General features: G+C 39.3%; 1 protein-coding gene across 2 annotated transcripts; it reads right to left on the bottom strand.

The window, feature by feature from the left end:
• Window positions 1-1,037: 1,037 nt before the first annotated feature.
• rlim (ring finger protein, LIM domain interacting) lies at window positions 1,038-19,647 on the bottom strand. Of its 2 annotated transcripts, none has more exons than XM_089134690.1 (4): window positions 19,504-19,647; window positions 18,569-18,763; window positions 3,544-3,648; window positions 1,038-3,441 (listed from the first exon to the last, which is right to left on the bottom strand). In XM_089134690.1, exons 2-4 carry the CDS (start codon window positions 18,735-18,737, stop codon window positions 1,271-1,273), a joined length of 2,445 nt encoding a protein of 814 aa, XP_088990816.1. In that variant the 5' UTR covers window positions 18,738-18,763; window positions 19,504-19,647; the 3' UTR covers window positions 1,038-1,270. The 2 variants fall into 2 exon arrangements, with proteins under 2 accessions (XP_088990816.1, XP_088990817.1); XM_089134691.1 differs by having other exon boundaries at window positions 1,038-3,435; window positions 19,504-19,643.
• Window positions 19,648-20,832: the final 1,185 nt, after the last annotated feature.

The following is a 20,832-nucleotide window of genomic DNA, read 5'->3' as shown; positions in this document are numbered from 1 at the left end:
AATACATGACCTCGGAACTGAATGCATGGTTGGCTTGCTTACGATACATGAAATGTTGATGTCACTCATGGTTGAGAACATTTTGCTTGGGGTTCTTCTTCCAAGTCAAAACAGAAACAAAGGAAACAACATCTATTGTTTCTAAATAACACTGCATTTTTTACTCGCGCGGGAATAAAGAACCTCAGCTCCCATATAAACCAACCATTACATAATGAGAAAAATAATTTCCTCCTCAGAGTAAGATAAATGGTGCTATTCTCAATGTACAGAACTGTTAGAAAAACTTCCATTTAAGTCTTCATTTTAAATGTTAATATTTACAGACTACAACATACAAGTCAATTTGTCAAAACTTCCTTTACATTTTCCTTATTAGCATTGCACAACATCGCCTATATGCAGCCAAGTTTATTTCTTAAGATATTTGAAACATGTTTGAGTCAGCTAACTGATGCATTATCGTCAATTGGGAAGACAGGCGGAAATACAACCTGATGCGGCAACACAGCATATTTACAGCCTTTTTTGTTTGTTTAATAAAAAATAAAAAAAAGTGTCTGACCATATGGTTTTCAAAACCAGTATTGCAGAACACTTTCAAACGCCAAATCAAAACCTATTCTATAAAGGATGACAAATTCATTAAGGACTATTCCATGAATTTCCTACTATTTAATCATTTATGATACTGCTGCAATTGGGACAACACATACTATGCTTTCATACCGACACTGTGAAACCAAAATAAGATCAGATGCAGCACAGTGTGACAGTTTCAATGCATTTTTTTTCCCAATTGAAATGTATTTGTGAATGCTGAGCAGATTGCACCATTCTTGATCCTTGCTCTACAATATTATCAAATCATTAACATTTATTAAAACACAATCTTTGTAATGATCTGATAATACTTGCTTAAAAGTACAACTCAAATCTCTCCTTCTAGTACACCTCACTACATTGCCCCTCCTCCAATGATTTTGTCAAATGTTGCTCTTCAATTAAAGTAAAAGATAAGGGATTGCAGCACGGTCTTGCTCGGTTGTGTCTTGCACCAATATTTATTGTAAGATGGGTCAAAATACATTGATGTATAGTTCGTGGGGAAAAATCTTGGCACCAGCAAATCTGATAAAACTTAATGACTTCATATAGGATGTATGGAAAAATCTCAGTAAGAGTCCTCATATGACTAAGTAATAAATGTAAAAGGAAGAGAGGAAAAGAGACATTAAACCTGTCGAGAGTGCCACAAAACCAAGTCGGGCTAGACAACACTCTCGCGGTTGGTGGAAACAAGAACCGCTCTGCGGCAAATAGGGCAGGTTGAGTTCTCTGAAAGCCAGCGGTCGATACAGTGCACATGGTACTCGTGAGAGCAGGGCAGCTTTCGCAATTTGTTGCCTTCAGCATACTCCGTAATGCAGACACTGCAGGTTTTGAGTGCATCGCTTTCACCAAAGTTTCGCATGGATAGGTTGTCAATCTGCTCTTTGGTGAGACCTCTGGGCTGGTCATCATCTTCCTCGTTGAGCAAGAAGAAGTGTGCAAGCCGCAGAAAGGGCAGAGATCCAGTTTCATCCAGGCTGATGGGAGCCCGTTGTCTGCCTCGGTTCTCCCGAGGACCAGCAGCACCGGGAAGTCCACCTTCCGCTTCCCTTTCCTCTGTCCGTGCCTCTAAACCACCCTGGTTCGAGACTCCATTCCCAGGAAGATGGGAATCCGCTTCACTTGCAGCAGTTTCAGGAGAAGCATCGGGGTTCCCCAGTGCATCAGTAAGGTCTGCTGGTGGGCTGTCTTCACGGTTCGAGTCTGGATAGTCCGAGTCCATAAAGTAGCTAAGTTCACCGAAGCCAGTCATGATTTGACGAATCATAGACTGCAGAGCCAAAGAAGTGGCTTCACCAAGTCCAGCATCTGAGATCCTCCGAATGGGAATCCGGATAGTGCTGACGTATGTTCTCACTCCAGCCCGCTCAGAGCGGGAGAAAGTCCGACGGAAACCCCCGCGCTCAGTCTCGTATAATAAAGTGTTATTGGAGGTCTGAGAACGAGACCTTGTACGGTTAGCAATGCTGTCTCTCTGGCGGTACTCTCCGGGACGCACCCTACGTACCTGCAAATCCAGCATTATGGTTGGAGGACGACGACCTGAAGCTCCTGCTTCCCCAGCATTTGTCTCTCTTTCCTGTGGTGTTCCAGGTAACTCAGGTGCTGCTCCCAACTCTTGAGTATCCATATCCACGGTGCTCTGCCTAGACAAAAACAATTGCCGAGTCCTTGAGCTTCCTTCTACCTGGGGCTCAGGCAGGATCTCAGGATGGCGAGAAGGTATACCATGCTGAGTAGGCGGAAGTCCGTCCAATCTTTCAAGGTTGAGTGGTGAACGTCCTCTTGCAGTACGAGCCCTTGTCCGTCGCTGCTCTGGGCTTCTACTGCGAGCCCTTATTTGACCCCTACGTGGTTGCTCCACTGTAGGCAAGGTTGGGGGAGACAAGGTGGGAGGAGCCAATGTGGGAGGAGCTAAATTTGGGGGAGCTAAAGTTGGAGGAGCCACGGTTGGAGGAGCTAAAGTTGGAGGAGCCACGGTTGGGGGAGCTAAAGTTGGAGGAGCCACGGTTGGGGGAGCTAAAGTTGGAGGAGCCACGGTTGGGGGAGCTAAAGTTGGGGGAGCCAAAGTTGGGGGAGCCACGGTTGGGGGAGCTAAAGTTGGGGGAGCCACGGTTGGGGGAGCTAAAGTTGGGGGAGCCACGGTTGGGGGAGCCACGGTTGGGGGAGCTAAAGTTGGGGGAGCCACGGTTGGGGGAGCCACGGTTGGGGGAGCCACGGTTGGGGGAGCCAAGGTTGGGGGAGCCACGGTTGGGGGACTCACGGTTGGGGGAACTACGGTTGGGGGAACTACGGTTGGCGGAACCAAGGCTGGGGGAACCACGGTTGGGGGAACCATGGCTGGGGGAGCTATGGTTGGGGGAGCTATGGCTGGGGGAGCTATGGTTGGGGGAACTATGGTTGGGGGAGCTATGGTTGGGGGAGCTAAAGTTGGTGAATCTGGAGCATTAACTTCCCCATTTAGAGACAGGGTGTTGGGAACTTCCAGCTCTGGCTCTACTATAACAGCCAGCTCGTCTACCACTGGTTCCTCAACCACCTCTGCAGTCTCCATAAGACTTTCCGGCTCAGACACAGGGCCATCTGCTCTTTCCTGGCCCCCTTCCAGCCTTTCTGTCTGCGTTTGCTGTTCAGCTATATTGCGATTGACATTGATCTCCAAGCTGAAACGGAAATCACCACTGTTGGGATTGGTTTGGCTGACAGCCCGCCATGACTGATTACCCCGGTAACCACTCCTTGTTGTATTCCCTGTCTGTCGTACTGTGTTGAGCCAGTCAAGAAGGGTCTCACCACTGGGATTTTCTTCAGTGCCCTCCACCTCTGTTGCTGAGAAAAACAAGAAATTATTAAAACAGGGCAGAATGACCAGTAAAGTCACCTGGATGGGTATGGATTTTATATACTAACAAGGCAATTTAGTTGACTTACCACTAGGCCCCTCCCTTCTTTCCTCAGTAGCGCCATTGCTGGGAGACTCAGGGCCATCCTTGACCTGTCGAAGGCGGCTCAAGAGTTCATCTGCTGTAATTTCACCTAACCAAGAAACATATTAGTTAGAATTATGACACCAGAGAAAAAGTGGGCATTTTGCAGGGATGTGTAACCTAGGAAAAGTCAATCAGACCGATTAAATGTATTGATTACTGTTGTCCATTCCATACAATTTCATACATGCAAATTTTCAATGTTTTTCCGTTAAGACCTCTTAAAGAAAACAAACTTTCAGAAGCTATGAACATTTAAAACAGTCTTGTTCTTTGGAGAACAAGGTTAAAAAACACTGACAACCCTTCTTGCACTGAAAGGAAATTCCAAATAGTCATTCAATAAAAGGCTCTCTAGAAGTCTCCTCCCTCTAACACCACCTGTCTCTGACTAGCAACAGCATGCTGCAAATCATAGTTCACTGGTGGGTCTTGAAGTCTAACAAAGTCCCAACCAAACTTCCTATTTCAATGGGAAATAGAAAAGTGTATTAAGCTTGTCACCAATGGTGGTTAATGGGGTACATTTAACCCCATTAACCACCATTGGTGAGGAGCTTAGTACACTTACACACATCTGTTGAGCGTGATTATTACCAATTTAGCACCAATCACAGACATATCTGTTGAGCGTGATTATTAACAATACAAAAATGTACTTATTTACAATGATAAAGAAATATTCATGACTGAAAAAATAAAGAGCATGATGTTAAAAAGATGCGGTGCTCATGCTGACTGACACACCTGAAGTGAGCCTCTCTCAGACAGCATGCAATTGCTGAATTCGGTGTTCTTTCGTAGCTTTTTGCACTTGAATAGTCAAATACACACACAATTGTCAAAATGACTTAAGGGAACAAACAAAAGAGTAAACACCAGATGTGTGTCCAGGGCTCCAGACTGCGACCAAATAGTCGCATTTTGCGACCAAAATTTGAGAGTGTGCGACTGAATTTTACATCCAGTCGCACATGTGCGACCGGTAAATTTGCCACACGTTAAACGCATGGTAAGCGTGGAAGGGACGCGTCAATGAATCCGTGACAAGAATAGCGCGAATAAATGTCTGTGGGAAGGAGACGGAGACAAATATCACAACCTGCAATGTGCGTCTGAGCAATAAGCGATCCATCGACACGTTACCTAGCAGCGAATACAAACAAAATGAAAGTGGAACTAAAATGCGCAACTCACGGACGGACCGTTAGCGTTTTTATTAGGTTGGACTGTGCATAATGGGCAGAGCAGCGCGTAGTGGAGCCCCCCGAACCACTGACAGTAATAAAGCCCCGAACTTGCCAGTCGCGGGCCGATCTCGATCACGCGACACTGTTACTAGCAGATCCAGTGAATAAATCCATTGAATTCGCCTCAGAATTAATAACATCATCGCTACGAGATCCAGTGAGAAACATTCCGATTCGGCGCAGAGTTCTGTTAAAAACCATATCAGATCAAACAGCGCAGACGTGGAAACCAGGAGAAACACTTATAGAAGGCTTTCAGTCCACAAATCAGCAACATTCACCATGGATTTAGGCTAGTAAGTTAACTCTAACCATAAATATGATGTCAAACGCTTACAACGTAGCCTACACATCTTTGTCCTGCTCTTCAAAACGATAATATAATCATATATAAATGTTTTATTTTTTGTATTTTTTTGTGATGATCAACACATTTTTTGTTCATTCTTCAAAGAGTGTCCTAAAACGAAAAATTTTAAGATGTTGGAAAACTCTTATTTAAACATTAAAATTATTATTATTATTATTATTATTTTAAAAAAAACAAACATTGTAAACAGTAAGATGTTTATTGGCTATTCACTCCAAGTCCTTATATACATACATGTTTTCTCTCCTTTTGTTTTTAATTAATATTAAGACATTATAAGAGGATAACTAAATTAATCTAAGTGATTTATTGTCAGCCCCAGTGCTGTGTTTTTTTTTTTTTTTTGTATAACTCGAGTTCTGATTTGAGGTGGTGCTGCCCTCAAATTTGAGTCTGGAGCCCTGTGAACTTAAAATAAAACAGCAAATCATAATGTTAAGTCTTTATTATTAAAGAATTTGTCAGTATTACAGTTATATTGGGGAAAATTTGAATAATTGCATTGCGAGCTGATTTAAGGTGTGCCCCTAAATTTTCTGCTTGCGCTCCTAAAATTTTCAGTCAGGGGCAACGGCGCTCCTAGTAAAAAAAGTTAGTCTGGAGCCCTGGTGTCAGTATATCAGACCTCTGCATTGGGTCTTAAAGTGATAGCAACCTCATAAACCTGTGCTGTTGTGATGCTGTGTGAATGCTATTAAACTGCAATAGGCAAAGAGAAAAATCACTCACTGCTCTTGACAATGTTGTATCTAGGGCAGTATAATCTCCCAGTCGACTAGTCGATTTATTGGTCGATTTTTTTTTTTTTGCCATGTTAAAGGTAGGGTATGTGATTTTCTGTGGAACAGGCAGGACTCAAAAAAACTCCAGCCAATCATTTCCAAGACCACCTAGAATCATTGGACAGTAAGTGGGTCAAATCAAACGGCCATACCATACACCCCTTCCACTTGCGCACGTGTCCCCTTCGTGCGCATACTCAAAGCTTGTGACCCAGTCACAGTAAGTGCAAGTCACACCGGGACAGAGAGCGAGAGAGAGTAAATAATATCTTGTGCATCTGAGTTTTGCCGATGCATGATTGCGCATCCATGTTCTTTGAATGGGTGGAGTCAAGGCCAGCGTTGGAGGAAAGAGGGTAGGACCTTTTGAGTTGTGCATTTTCAAAATCTGCCGGCCGTTTTTCAAATCCCATACCCTACCTTTAATTTCATCAGGTGGAAAGCACTAATTGCAAATGGGGGTGTTTGTACCCCCCTTGTTTTCACATTTTTTGGATTAGCCCAACCAATGCCTAAACCTAATGTTTTATTAAAGTAAACGTGACTTTTGTGTTTAAGACTAAAATCTTTAAGTTAATAGTCTATTCGCGTCTCAGCTGTGAAGCTGAGCTCCTATGTTCAGCCTTGCTCCGTGCGAGGACATGCACAGAGTAGGGATGTCCCGATCCGATCCACAGCATCAGTATCGTGCCCATACTGGCCCAGAACACTAGATTGCAGGGGAGAAAAAAATATGATCCGATACCTAGCCAACAATGCTCGAATATTAACAAATCTCTTGCTGCGACATCCAGTTAAGCGGTGCAGCCTGCTTGTTTTGCAATCTATTTTGCGGGCAAAAATGAGTTTACGGTGTGAACGCCTTGCTGTGTGTTCACACTGGACGCGAATAGCGTGTCAAATTCGCGTCTACTGTGTCTAGTTTGACGCTTGACTGTTTTGTGTTAATTCGCGGGTGAAGAGTGAAACTGACGCAAGTAAAAACAAAAGTTTGAAGCGAAATGTACACGTGTCAAGCGCATCAGAATCGAAACCCTTTGACGGCCATCTTTTTTATGTTGATCGAGCATTCATCGAGAGAGTCACGGCTCTGTATTTTCTCTGGAGAGCAGAACAGCGGCGTGTGGATCATCGTCGCCATATTTGTGTCCACCGGACCCTTCAGAGGCGAACCGTTTGGCGAGTTTCACCATTTGCTCGCTCCAGGAGCTGCACTGGATGACGGCCGCTGTCAGCGGTACTTCCGCCTGTCCCACGCCCAGTTTGATGACCTGTTGTCCAGCATCGGAGCGAGGACCCTCCCCCTTAATCCATCTAATCTGTCATTTGTTTTGATGATAAATAGAGCCAGCCTCCAAAAGTTATTAACCCGTCTTGTGATTTTTTTGTCTCTCATGTCCATACATGAACTTATGCATATGTTGGTAGTCTTTACATCATAATATTTAATATAATCTAGATATAATACAAAATGAACATGTCTCGCATATTCAAATAAAGTTTTAAAGGTGCTCTAACCGATGTCACATGTTTTTTAGGGCAAAACCTTTTTTGTCACATACAGCAAACATCTACTCACTATCCGCTAGCTGCCTGTCCCCTAAACACACTATAAAAAAACGCGGTCTATGCAGACAGCCCAGGCTCCACAAATGGCAACAAAAGCAAACTGCGGCGACCCGCTCCACGAAACATAACAAACTTTTCCAGCCAATAACTGACAAGAAGGCCCTGGGGGTGGGGTTTGGGGGGGTCAGTGAAGATGAGGAGGAGGGAGGGTCTATCTAGCCTCCGTTTTGTTTGAAAATACTTTAAACGTCAACAACAAGTCACATCACCCGACATCGCTTAGAGCACCTTTAAGTGATAAAATATTTGCTTTGTTGTGCATTAGAACCACACCAGGCATTTAGTTATTACAAAATAATTTATTGAAGCATCCAGATCCTTCACCACGTGAGCAAGCAGCTCCTGATTGGTCAACACGGCGCAAATTGACGCCAAAGTTCAGATTTTTCAACTCAGGCGGCAGACGCGAATTCGCGTCAAACGTGTGAATGCACAAATAGCACTAACTAAATCATATGCGCTTAATGCGCCAGACACTCAATTCGCGTGAACTTGACGCGTGAACGAGGCGTATTCGCGTCTACCGCGCCGCGCTCAACGCCTCATTCACGCCGCAGGATTTTTTACGCGCATAACGCATCTTTGCATTGACTTTACATTGAAATCATTCACGCCTGACACGGCATTCGAGTCCGGTGTGAATGCACCATTAGAAAAACAGTAAAATTGAAATTTTTCCATATTAATTTGTGGATATTTTAAATGTTTAATAAAGGGGCAAAAAAGTCATAAAAATCTGAAAATACATCAATATTTATTTTTTCACCCAGCACTTGGTGCACCTAGAGTTCAAATTAAAATTTTGGTGTTCAACTTTGCGTTTTAAACATACAACCGTTTTACGGGTTAAAAAAGGAAAAAAAATGGACGCAAAAGTACACGGATCAATTGGTAATTTTAAAGCTTTTCAATGATTAACTTTAAACCTGTTGGTAGCTTTAAGTACTGAAGTAGCCTACCTGTACTTTTTTTTTGTAGTGTTTGATTAAAGAGTGGCAGTCTTTCATAATCAAACGTTGTTGTGGACTATATACTGGAGAAGTATTTGCTCTCCATTTGAGTGAGATGTTTTTAGGTTGCTAATTGAACAAAGTGTTTCCATATATTTAATTAGTATTAGTTCAAGAAAAAAAAATCTAAATATCGCATTGATGTCCGGTCTCGGAAGTGAAAGAGTGGTATCGGGACATCCCTCGCACAGAGCGGCTAAAATAATAGTGTCTGTCAGTTATTTTAACATGCGACAAAAACAATTATCTAAATGTCACATATTCCTCAACAGTTCTTATGCTGATATCACTAGCTGACATAGTACTATTTTCGGAAATCATAGGCTAGCCATAATATTGCGCAGCTGAACGTAATGCAACGCTGTCAGAGCCAAAGTAAAAGTACTGTGCAGCTAATTAATCTAATGGGGTTTTTTCCCACGTTTTTTTCCCCCCGGGTTTACAGAGATCGGGTTTACGTTCACAATGCCTTTTAGGTGCATTTACCCCTGGGATTTATTGTGATCCAAGTAAGATCTGATTGTGATACAATCACAGAATGCACATTAATGCCAGGTGCAAATGAATTGAATTTTGCATCAAACGAGAGTTTATAAACTAAATGAATCTGGTCTTTATGCAGTAGCTGTCCAGAAAGACTCTGAAAACCACCGACTTACCAGGACAAGAAATGTCCATTCAATGCCATCTTCTGGCAGGCCGCACGGTTAAAGGATGCTCCAAAATAACATTCCTCTCAACTGTTCTGGGAAATAAAAGAATTTGTTTCATAAGTTTGTTTACTTGTTTATGAGCACATAAACAACAGGCAAACCAGTAAAACTATAACTAAACTGCTAAATGGGAATATGTCTTCTTACAAAAAGACCTAAGATGGGAACTGAAAGACCCTTTTATATTGACAATTTCAGAATCAAAACAGCGAGACAGCTGAGTGTGTTCTGGTCCTTAAAAAGAACATAGATGTGCACTCCATGGACAAAAGTATTGGGACACATCTCTTATAATGAATTCAGGTGTTTCAATCAGACCCATTGCCACAATCGTATAACATCAAGCACCAAGCCATGTAGTCTGCAGTGCATTTACAAACATATGTGAAAAAATGGCTCGTCCTGAGGAGCTCAGTGAATTCAAGCGTGGTACTGGGATAGGACGCCTCCTTTGCAATTAGGGCTGAACGATTAATTGCATTTGCGATAAAATCGCGATATGATGAAACGCGATTTTGTAATCGCAAGAGCTGCGATTACACTGGTCACGTGACACGCGAGAGAAAAGCAGTCTGTAAGTCTGAGATAAAGCATCAACTTGCCACGCTACGCGGTCTGGCGTTCAGACAAGAACAGTTTATTTTTAATGCATGTGATATTGTGTTATTTATTCTCTCCTCTCCTCAACAATCCTGGATCGATTCAGAGAATTTCAGAATCGAGTATGAGCTTAGTTTTTAAACACAGATGCGTGATAACGCTGCGCGTGCTTTAGAAACGAGCCTCTCTCGCTCTCTCTCTTCCTCACTCACACACACACGACACCGCTCGAACCTTCCAAAACATAGTAACGTTATTTCATAAAGTTCGGGATTGAACCGAATTACAAGGACATTCGCGGGCTTCATTGAACAGGTTTTGCCGCTTTGCTTGATGTTATAACGTTACACTTGCAGTGCGCGTTCTCTCCCGCGGGAATTTTCTTTACAAATGCTTCACAGAGGCATTATTTATGTCTTTTGGAAAGCAGTTGGCTTATATATTAAAACCGTGGAAATCACTGAAGGCTGCTTTCATTTTAAAATACTAACGCGTGCTTTGTAAAGAGCGCTCTTGCATGCGGCTGTGAGCGACTCATTGGTAAATGTACTTGCATGTCAAAATGCTTTTATGACGCAAAATTAATGTAAACACGGTCAGTTATATCTTAAACCAACAGGACAAACCACATTTACAATTTTTAAAAGCGATATATGCATTAGTGTGTGAATGCAGTTTATCGTATCTAAACTGAGGGGAAATCACTCCAACTCTTGAATGATAAACATTCAGACAGCCTACTTTTTAAACACTGAGACCACTCTTTGTTTATTGCTTGTAATGTTTTTTTTTTTTGTTGTTTCTCTTTATTTACTAGCTTTTATATTTTGAAGCTATATTATTTTATATAGCCTATTTAAAATTCTTAACATGTAATTGGTTTAATTAAATGTTTTTTATATTTATTTTTTAAAATATGTGTTTTTACACATGTAATTAAATACATATTTTAAGAGTTATTAAGATTAATTAATAAGAAAAAAAGTAGATCGGATCATGAGCTATCTAAAGATTCCCATCCCTACTGTACAATGATTTATTGTTCGTCTTTGTCGACTAACACAGAAGGTAAATAACTTTTTTTTTTTAAATCGCATATTAAATCGCAATCGCAATATTGGTTAAAAAAAAATCGCAATTAGATTATTTTCCAAAATCGTTCAGCCCTATTTGCAATAAATCTATTTGTGAAATTTCATCCCGGCTTGATACTCCACGGTCAACTGTAAGAAGTATTATTGGAAAGTGGAAGCATTTAGGAACAGCAGCAACCACAGAACGGGGTCACTGATTCCTGAGGAGAATGGTTAGTAAAAGTTCATAGCTCACCACACACTGCTGAACAGCTCAAAACTTCCACTAGCATTAATATCAGCACAAAAACTGTGTGCTGGGAGCTTCATGGAATGGGTTTCCATGACTGAGCATGACATATTTGTCGGTAATCAGCATTTCTTCTTGCCCAAACAGGCCGCATTAACTTCCATTGTATTTTTTTTCTCTATACTACGGAAGTCAATAGCCGCGTTTCCACTGCCGGGCCAGGGCCGGGCCGTGCTAGTGCGTGCCAGGGCCAGTCGCGTTTCCACTGTCACTTCCGGGGCTTGATCGGGGCTTCCTCAGGGCCAACGGCCAGGATTTCTGGCCCGTCGAATACCTTGGGCCAGAGGGGGCCAGCTCGGGCTAGAGGCGTGTTCAAGGTAAAAGGCGGAGTTTATCGGTGTTATGGAACGTTATGATCTGAAGCAAGATGCACATAGGGGTGTCCATGTTTAACCGATTAACCGTTTAAAATTGCATAACATTTTAATTTGAACTGTAGGCCTATGCCACATGCTGCGCAACAATATATAGGCTATATATAGCTACATATCGACGAATTTTCAGATATTTGTTTGATTTTTTTGCCCCTTAAACATTTAAAATATTTGACAAATTAATATGAAAAAAATATATATTTTACTGGTTTTCTGAGGCCAAATTAGAACCTGGAAATGATATTTTCCCCGCAGTGCTGAATGAGAAGAGCCGTAACCACAGCCTACAGAAAGGGGATTTATGGGTGATTTATAGGCTATAATAAATGTGTCTGATAATAAAATAATATAAAATAACGAGGCATTAATCGTTTATTAATAAACTATTGTTTTCTAAATGATTTTCGGCTAAAAACATATCTCCATCTCCGGATGCGAAATTCGAATGCGGTGGCTGTTTCAGGTCTCGCGCTTCAGTTCACGGAGATCATGACGCGAGCCTTGATTAATTGTTAAAGCACAACGTTTTCTTGTTATAAATAAATTTATTTGCGAATAATGTATTATTATTTTCTGTATGACCAGAAATTAAAGAGTATTTTAAGTTGTTTCCACTGAAAGAAATGCAATGAAACTGTTCACATGGGCGTCTCGCAGCCATCAGTGCGTGCTCCACACACACTGGATATGCGCTGATATTTGTCAAAAATATTGTGTTTATTTGTGCTCTGTTCCTTTTTTGGAAAAAGACGTCTTCTACATATGCAGCCTAATAAAATGTTACAATAATGATGGTTATTATTATTATTATTATTATTTGCAGACACGGAGTTTTTGTGAAATGGACGTTTTGCTTATTTTCAATTGGCAATTTCAGTTTGAAGGGTGATGGAAATGGGGCTTTAACTGCTCCGTACTTGCTGCGTTTTATTTCTAGAAATTAATTTTGTTTCAAATGGGGTCCAATCAGTTATTAAAGGTGTTAAAAATTTACTCTGTATCTCGAGGTTGCGGCGCGCACACTATGCACCGAGTATTAACCGATGGGCCTCGGTTAACGATTAATGAATAACTTGAAAACGTGCCCGCAGCCCTACTTGTTATATCGCGCAAAAAATCGCTGCTTGAAATGGAGAATCGCCTGTACTGGTCTCGGGACACTATTGCAGCCACTACGGCAGTTGAGTTAATATACATGCTATCTTCCTAATTTAAAAAATAAATTAATTCATAATACCCGCTGAAATGGGTTGGGTTTTATGACGTTTGATCCTGAAAGGCGTGTTAGGGGTGGGGTCTGGGGCAGCGCTGTGGGGCTACTGGCCCGGCAGTGGAAACGCAAGCCCGGTGCTTGAGGCCCGAGGCCACTAGCTCGGCCCGGCTCGCTGTTAGCTCTGGCCCAGCCCTAGCCCGGCAGTGGAAACGCGGCTAATGGGGCCAAACAACTGTTTGGTTACCCATATTCATAAGGTGAGACACTACAGGTGAATGGGGTCATTTTTTTAACTAGCAGATATCACCATGAACTTTCCCAGTTGATTACCTACATTAAGATTTAAAAAAAAGATTACAAGTTCTGTAATTTAATGTCAAAATATGCAAATTAGGTATTATTTAATTAAATATGCACTCATTTGCAAAATTAAAATGAAAAAAAAAAATCTAAATTCTTGTTTCATTGTGTTCACATATTAGATGGGAAAAATTACAGAGGGATTTATGGATATCCACTTTTGTTATCCTATAAATCAGAATACTGTCAATAGCCTTAAAAAATATTTTTTTTGCTTTGTTTTTTGGAATAAATTTTTCATATTTTATAATAAAAATGCACACCTTTCTAATCATTTAATATTTTAGGCTTTTTTTTATAAAATGTAAACGATAATAATATATCCTAAATACTATTACGATTATATAGTGAAAAAGTGTAATTACAATAGTAATATTTCTTAATTTGTTGTTCAATATAAAATAATATTTTTTTAAATAATAATCATAATAATTATTAGTCATAAAACTTTTTGGGTAAATTGTGCAGCCCTAAAAACCACAAAAGCACAACAAACTTAATGTTCTTTATTCGCATTTGCATCTGCAATGCATTTTAAATCACAATCTTAACCAGAAAAATCACAATTAAGATTTGTTCCTAAATCATGCAGCCCTAAGTTACAGTACAGCAAGAAATATACATTAAACATCTGCAGATATGCTGAAACAAACAAACTTACTGGAATGTCTTATATCTCACAAGCACTGAATGGTCATGAATCACATGTCAAATATCATTGGTTCTCATCACTACCATCAAACGTGGTGTGATATATTTTGAGACACTAGGTCTGAATATGTTTATATGCGAGAGTGACGATGTAATGGGAGATTTTCTGTGTATAATGACTGTAATATAAGGAACTTTGGTCTGTTCTTTATAAGGCTTTAGAAGACGTCTAACAGCACACAGTACACACTAGGGCTGGGCAATATGTCAAATTTTAACAATATCCATCTTTTTTGGTTGATGATACAAATTTATGGAAAATTGTGTATATTTGCTTATAAAGACTCTGATGATTCTCAAAAGTGACGGCAGACGCTCCCTTGCATTTTTGTGTAAAGCGTTTTGTGAACAGCATCAAAGGTTTATATTTACATTGCGCTTTGCATTATAGCCAATCACAAACATGTCTGTTTGTGATTGAGGTGTTTAACTTAAACACCTCTGATTAACTTAGACAAAATCCACTCAATGCCGCCGCTCCAAACGCTGGAGATCGTTCAGCACGCCTCACTGACTGTTCGACACATTCACAAATCCTTTCATTATAACCAACAAAGTGTAAACACAATGTAAATAAGACATTTAATGTGCAGTAGACAACTTATTTGATTATAACAGGGTTTTTCGTCAAGAGTACAGAGCTGCTAACGTGTTTGAGGGCTTCAGTGATTATAAAGGGAAAACTCGCTTGTTTATAGCTAACCCATTCAAAATGTTCATGTTTCTTATGCTACTGGCGACACACTGCAGTTTCTGGATTGACTAGAGCTGGGTTTCGATTCAAATTTCAAGAATCAATTCCGATTCTCAAGATCTTGAATCGAATTTCAGTATTCGATTTGATCCGATTACAGGACTGTAGGTATGCAACATATTGATACTATTATTATAGACATTCAACTTTGTAAAAATTGATGTAGTATTGATTGTTGTAAAGAACAATCCCCTTCCGTGTTGATACAACTGCTTTCACAAACTTGCACTGGTGTAGACGACAGAGGACGCAGAGGTATATCAGCAGGAGGATTGCAAGTAACTGCAGAAACCGTGATATTAACGTTTTTTTAAGGCTATACCCTTCTTGTTTTGAACTTCATGCATGTGTATTGAATGTTAGACAAGTTCATAATGATAACGAGACTGTTTATCGTGGTGATGTGTAGCCTACAGAGGCTTCGCGCAGACAGTGAATGAAAGATCGGCAGAGCGCGTGCGATTACCTGCGTCTGTCTTTGAAGTCATATGTATTCGTGGAAAGCTTGCCGTGTCAAAGGAACGCGAAATAGTTGTCGAATCATCCTTTTAACGTTCACGTTACACGTATTTACCATAAATGCGCGTCAGCAGCAGCGCTGATCAGCGGGGAAAAATCAGTGAGTCACGCATTGAATCAATGCCATAAAATAATGAAGCATCAGCTTCAGCGTTGCCCATGCGACGCATTGCTGCTCAGCTGAGCCTTGAAAAGTGGAACTCAAAGTTAAAAATAATTAACACCTTGAAGTTGTTTCATTAAATCTAATTTAATGAATCTGCTTTTTTGAACGTGTTCGTTGAATGAACGGTTTAATGAATCAAAGTCCATTGTCGTAACAATATGCGCGCTGAGTGAAATGCACACATAGGGATCAGTCGCGGCAAGTTAAAGTTCACGGGGAAAATGTAGGCCTATTAATAAATCGATTCTCCGAGTTATGGATGGATCTTTAGAAATTAATATGAAAATCGATTCTGAATTGGTGAATCGATATTTCAACACAGCCCTAGGATTGACAGGCATATTTAAATGTGAGATTGAATCTGAAAACGCAACAATTGACGGTGATAACCATAGCAACAATACGACAAAAAAAAAATCCGATAATGTATGTCATGACAGATGCATTTGCATTAAGTCTTGGAGAGTAAATTAATAGACCTGACACTTGTTCTACTTAATGTGCTTCTTTGTTCGTAGGAAGATTACGCTTATTGCAAACTTTTTTAAAAATAGTGCAGAAATTATACAGAAAACAAACGCAAACAATTGCGATTAATCGGGCAGCCCTAGTGCATACTATGTACTTATATAGCAATTTCAATAACTGGGTAAATACTACACTAACCCTGATCCTAACCAACCTTAACCCATGCAGTTAACTTATATTACCCAGTACTTTCTTACAGTACAGTGTTTCTTTTTTTGTCATTTTGAAGGTCATCATCACCAAGACTGACTAAATATCAGGGTAAATACCAGCACTGAAATTCAGTAAAATAACCTCTCTGATCTTTCACAACAACAAAAAAAACATTAAAATAGTGAAATAATTATCAATTACATTGATCAAACCATTTGAGAATGAATCGTTTTGTCCGACCATGTTAAATGTTAGTAAAAAAGTGACCTAAGAGGCTCAATAATTCCTCTATGAAGTTTGACCGTATACTAATTACCACTGAATTCTGCAAGTCTCATGAGAGAGATAAATATAACACTGGATGCAGGGAAACCACATCGTTACTCAGTAAAATGAAATGAGTGGCTAAGGCAAAACGGATGCAATTCATACTTCAGTATCAGTAACACTTCAATATTGAGAGGAAAGGAACCAATAAATGTCAGTGGCAATTACTCTAACATGTAGTCTGTATATTTGCTCCTATAAGCCACTAACTGAAAGACAACAGGAACTATAATTTCTGCTGCACTCAACTAATATGGTCCTTCATGTGGTTTAGGTGTTACGACCGCATCACGAATATTAAAAGGTTAAAATCCATTCAATTTAAAATCCAAAATAATTTATTTCTTATTAAAATATAAACATTCACTGTCAAACCAAACAAATTTAGTTAACATTACCAGGCTGACATTTTGATGTTGTTCATATACATAGTGATGAAAGCCAAAAAATCAAATGCCTTGGATATATTTATTAAATAATCCACTACTTTGTAAAGAGGGGTAAAAATAACAATTTTCGACCTCTCCTTAAACCGCTGCCTTCTCTCTGCTTTTGGTGGACTGTTGTTTTTTTTTGTTTTTTGCTTCTTTTTTTTTAAGATTTGGAGCCAGATTACAGGGGGCGAAATGGCAGCATAATTATTTTATTTTTTACCTATTAGTTAAATCTGCTGACTTTAACCATCCTTTTGCATTAAAAAAATACAGAAAAGTAGTTTAAGTTTTATATGCATATAAAAGTGTCAATGAACTTTAATTTTGATATAATGGTATAATGAGTTATTAATACCTTAATCAAAACAACCCAACTACAGTTTAGTTGATATTACTTTGAAATACAATTTAAAAAACAATATTTATGAAAATTAATAAAAAACGGGGTTATCTGTTTTTGCAAATGAACTCTTCATATGTTTTTAACTTATCTTTTGGGATCTTCATTTTAAGGCTCTATATGGTTCAATCCCAGAGATAATGGGATCCCAAGCTCCACAAGTAAACGGTTAAATTGTACACATTTTCAGTGCTCTAGATTTATATTTGACCAATATTATCTGTTCTGCCGACATTCCTCTTTAAAAGAAAAAAGAATCATCTGTATACAAAGTCAGTTTCAACCCACATTTATTTTTTGACCACTGAAAATGTGTACAATTTAACAGTTTACTCATAAAACCATATTGAGATCCCAGTATCCTTAAAAAGACACCAAAAGAAAAGTTTAAGAGCGGGAATCTAAAACCATACCGATGAGTTATAGGCGAACTTTGAAAGAAAAAAAACATACATCTCCACATTTATGAATTGTCACCATTGGTATATAATGTAACATTGCTAAAGACAAGACCTACCAATCAATGTGTAATAAGAAAATAATGATGCTCTCATCATCTCCTCACTGTAATTTGGCTTTAAATTACAGGTGAAAATAGCCATTTTAACCCGCTCTACAAAATGGTGGATTACTCAGCAATGGCATTTGTTTGTTACCTTTATTTTACCAGGAAAGAAGCACATTGAGATTAAAAATCTCTTTTACAAGAGCGTCCTGGCCAAAACTGACAGACACAGCACATTTGAGTGTAACAAATAACATCCAACAATACAAACACATATATACACACAAGCAACTCAAGTACAATTTCAAAATCAAAATACAGAACTAGCTAAAACATCTACAGCCCGATGTTTCATTCTCTAAATCATTTAAAATTGATTTAAAAGTGTCCAACGAAACCAGTTTCCTCAGTTTCAATGTACTTTGTAAACAATTCCAGGCACAGGGAGCAGCAAATTTAAATGCCTTTTTCCCAAATTCAGTTCGTACCACTGGAACAGACAGTAAAAATAAGTCCTGTGATCGGAGGCTATAGCTAGAAGGATACTTTTTACAGATATATGTACAAAGATATGATGGTAATAAACCCAGGATGGATTTATAAACTTTTTTATATTTATTTAATTTATTCAAACTTTCTTCACATAAAACATGAACGTAATTAAACGTTTGAGCTGGGGACCTCTGGTTGAGTTGACAAGGAATGACCCCGCTATTACACATGACCAAAATGTCTCAATGAAGACATTAGTTGTTTTTCACAGAAAAAATAAATAAAATTTGATTTACCAGGCGTGCCAAGCAGATTGTTATCTCTCATGAGCCTGTAGTCTTCCTCGCTGAGATTGTTGACAAACTGGTAGAAGGCCTCTTCTCTGTCCAGACGGTCCAGCTGTCTCCGGCGTTGTGTTTCAGACTGATCGCTGCTGCCCTGATCTGCATTATCCTGACCCTCCATCACTGCGACCCAGATGTCAGATCCAACTACAACACAGTGTCAACCAGTCAAAACCATTCCATTCAACCCAACATGAGAAGTATGTGACTATATGATAAATGGTTACAGCAATCATTCAGTACCATAGCTTCTCTCTATGATAGCATCACCATCATCATATGGCCACAGTTACTATAGGATACGTGCCTTTTAACGTTACATGTAGCTAATATAAATGATTAAAACGTGAACGTGCTGGGTGACTAGAATAATCTTCTTAAAAAAACGTAATATTGTGAGTTAGGCTGTGATCTCTCGAGTCTCTCTGTTCAGAATCAGATATAAAGAGCTGACTGAAAACAAAATGGCATCAGTGAGCTAAACAGGCTAGTAAAGCTCGGGAAATTCAAAGGAAAACAACCATTAACATGCGTGTGTCCTCGATAGTACATACAATGAATGCATTACCAATGGAAGCGAGTCCTGCTAGGACTAACTTAATCACACTAAAATTACAGTAACTGTACATTTCTTAATGTGTGACGACAAATCTCTCGACACTAAGAACTGGGGAAACGGGTGAAGGCTAATGTTAGCTGTAGCATGAGCTCAAGCTGGGCTCAAGTTAGCTCGCGAAGCCTATGGAGAAACTGCTATCTTGTTCATGCTAAGCTAATGCGAAGCTAATGTTAGCACGGCTATGAGATAAAAACAGCCAGCGAGCTCTCCGTCATTTCGACGACCTCAATCACTGACTGGTGAAATAAGCAAAAACACAGAAGTATACCTTTATGAACTCGTCGAAGCCGTATCTAGTAACAGTTCCCTTGTCTGCCTTGTAGATGTTTATAAGTGTTATTCTTGACAGCTATTCAGGAGTACATTTTCTCAAGCGTCTCTTCGGCATGAATCTACTTCCGGTGTGCGGAACTGTGCGAAAACGTAATACAACTTAAAAGTCCTTATTTAACGCTGAAATGGAAACTCACGTTATGTCAACAACAGCATGTTGTTGGAAGCAGCGCTTGTGCCATACCTAAGAACAACTCAATAAATCAGTGTACAGTCACCTAATGTTGCTTATTTCGGCTGAATATTCACCTCCACCCGACTGTCCTTTAGTAGTGAATGTGCCTCAGAGATAATATTAAATACAGCTCTGGGGGGAAAAAAGAGACCACTGCAAAAACAGCAGTTTCTCTGGAATTATTATGTAGGCCTATCTGAGTAAAATTAACATTTTTTTTTATTTATTCTACAAACTACTGACAGCATTACTTCCAAATAAAAATATTGTCATTTAGAGCTTTTATTTGCAGAATAAACAGATGATAAATCCAGAGAAACTACTAATTTTGTAGTGTTCTCTTAATTTTTTTCCCCAGAGCTGTATATCAAACACATATAGTTATCCTGCTAAAACATTATGGATCTTTAAATATAGGCTAGTAGTCATTATTACACAAAATAACACCGAAATGTAACACTGTTTGTAAATGTTTGTCCAAATGACAAAACAAATCCAGTTTTAAGTTCACATGCTGATGAATTGTCTAACACTTTTCTAAACATCAAGAGCTTTTACTTTTATTATGAAATTTTAAAAGAGATACCAGGAGAAACAAAAGCATCAACATATTCATCAACCAGGAAAAATATTCATGGCAGATTTGCTATTTAGGCTCAAAATTATGTCAAGTGAAACCATTATAATTCATTAGCTATTTTACAGCTAACTTTCCCCCCTTATGAGTGCTAACATACAACAAACCTAGACCCGTCCTAAATGTATACTCAAATATAAGTCACAATAATAAGGAAAAGACAATTTCAACTTATGTTTGATGCTGACTTTTATATTTGCAAGGATTCAATGTTATTAGCAGCACCTTAACACCCTTTCAGAAATAATACAAAACTAGTAGGTACTGGAAAACAAAACAAGTGTTTGTGCTGCAATTTTTGTGAGCAATGTATTGCTAAATTCAGAGTAACTGTGATTAAGGAGTACAAGTATTTTTGGGCATGAATTTTATGTAGAAAAGAAGTAAGAGAAACAGGGGAAATTATACCCCCAAAAATCTGCTTTTCACTCCCTATTATTACTAAACACAAA

Source organism: Pimephales promelas, chromosome 9, assembly GCF_988280905.1.
Source record: "Pimephales promelas chromosome 9, fPimPro1.hap1.1, whole genome shotgun sequence".
NCBI lineage: Eukaryota > Metazoa > Chordata > Actinopteri > Cypriniformes > Leuciscidae > Pimephales > Pimephales promelas.
The sequence above is the reverse complement of the archived record's forward strand: the minus strand, read 5'-3'. Positions and strand labels throughout refer to the sequence as shown.

What these genes read in the sequence shown, in the direction of transcription:
- rlim (XM_089134690.1), bottom strand. Translation starts at nt 18,737, where the DNA reads ATGGAGGGTCAGGATAATGCAGATCAGGGCAGCAGCGATCAGTCTGAA. An exon ending in CAATCTGCTTGGCACGCCTG is followed by an intron (nt 3,649 to 18,568) that starts GTAAATCAAATT and finishes TTTCTTGGTTAG; the next exon opens with GTGAAATTACAGCAGATGAA. An exon ending in AAGAAGGGAGGGGCCTAGTG is followed by an intron (nt 3,442 to 3,543) that starts GTAAGTCAACTA and finishes TGTTTTTCTCAG; the next exon opens with CAACAGAGGTGGAGGGCACT.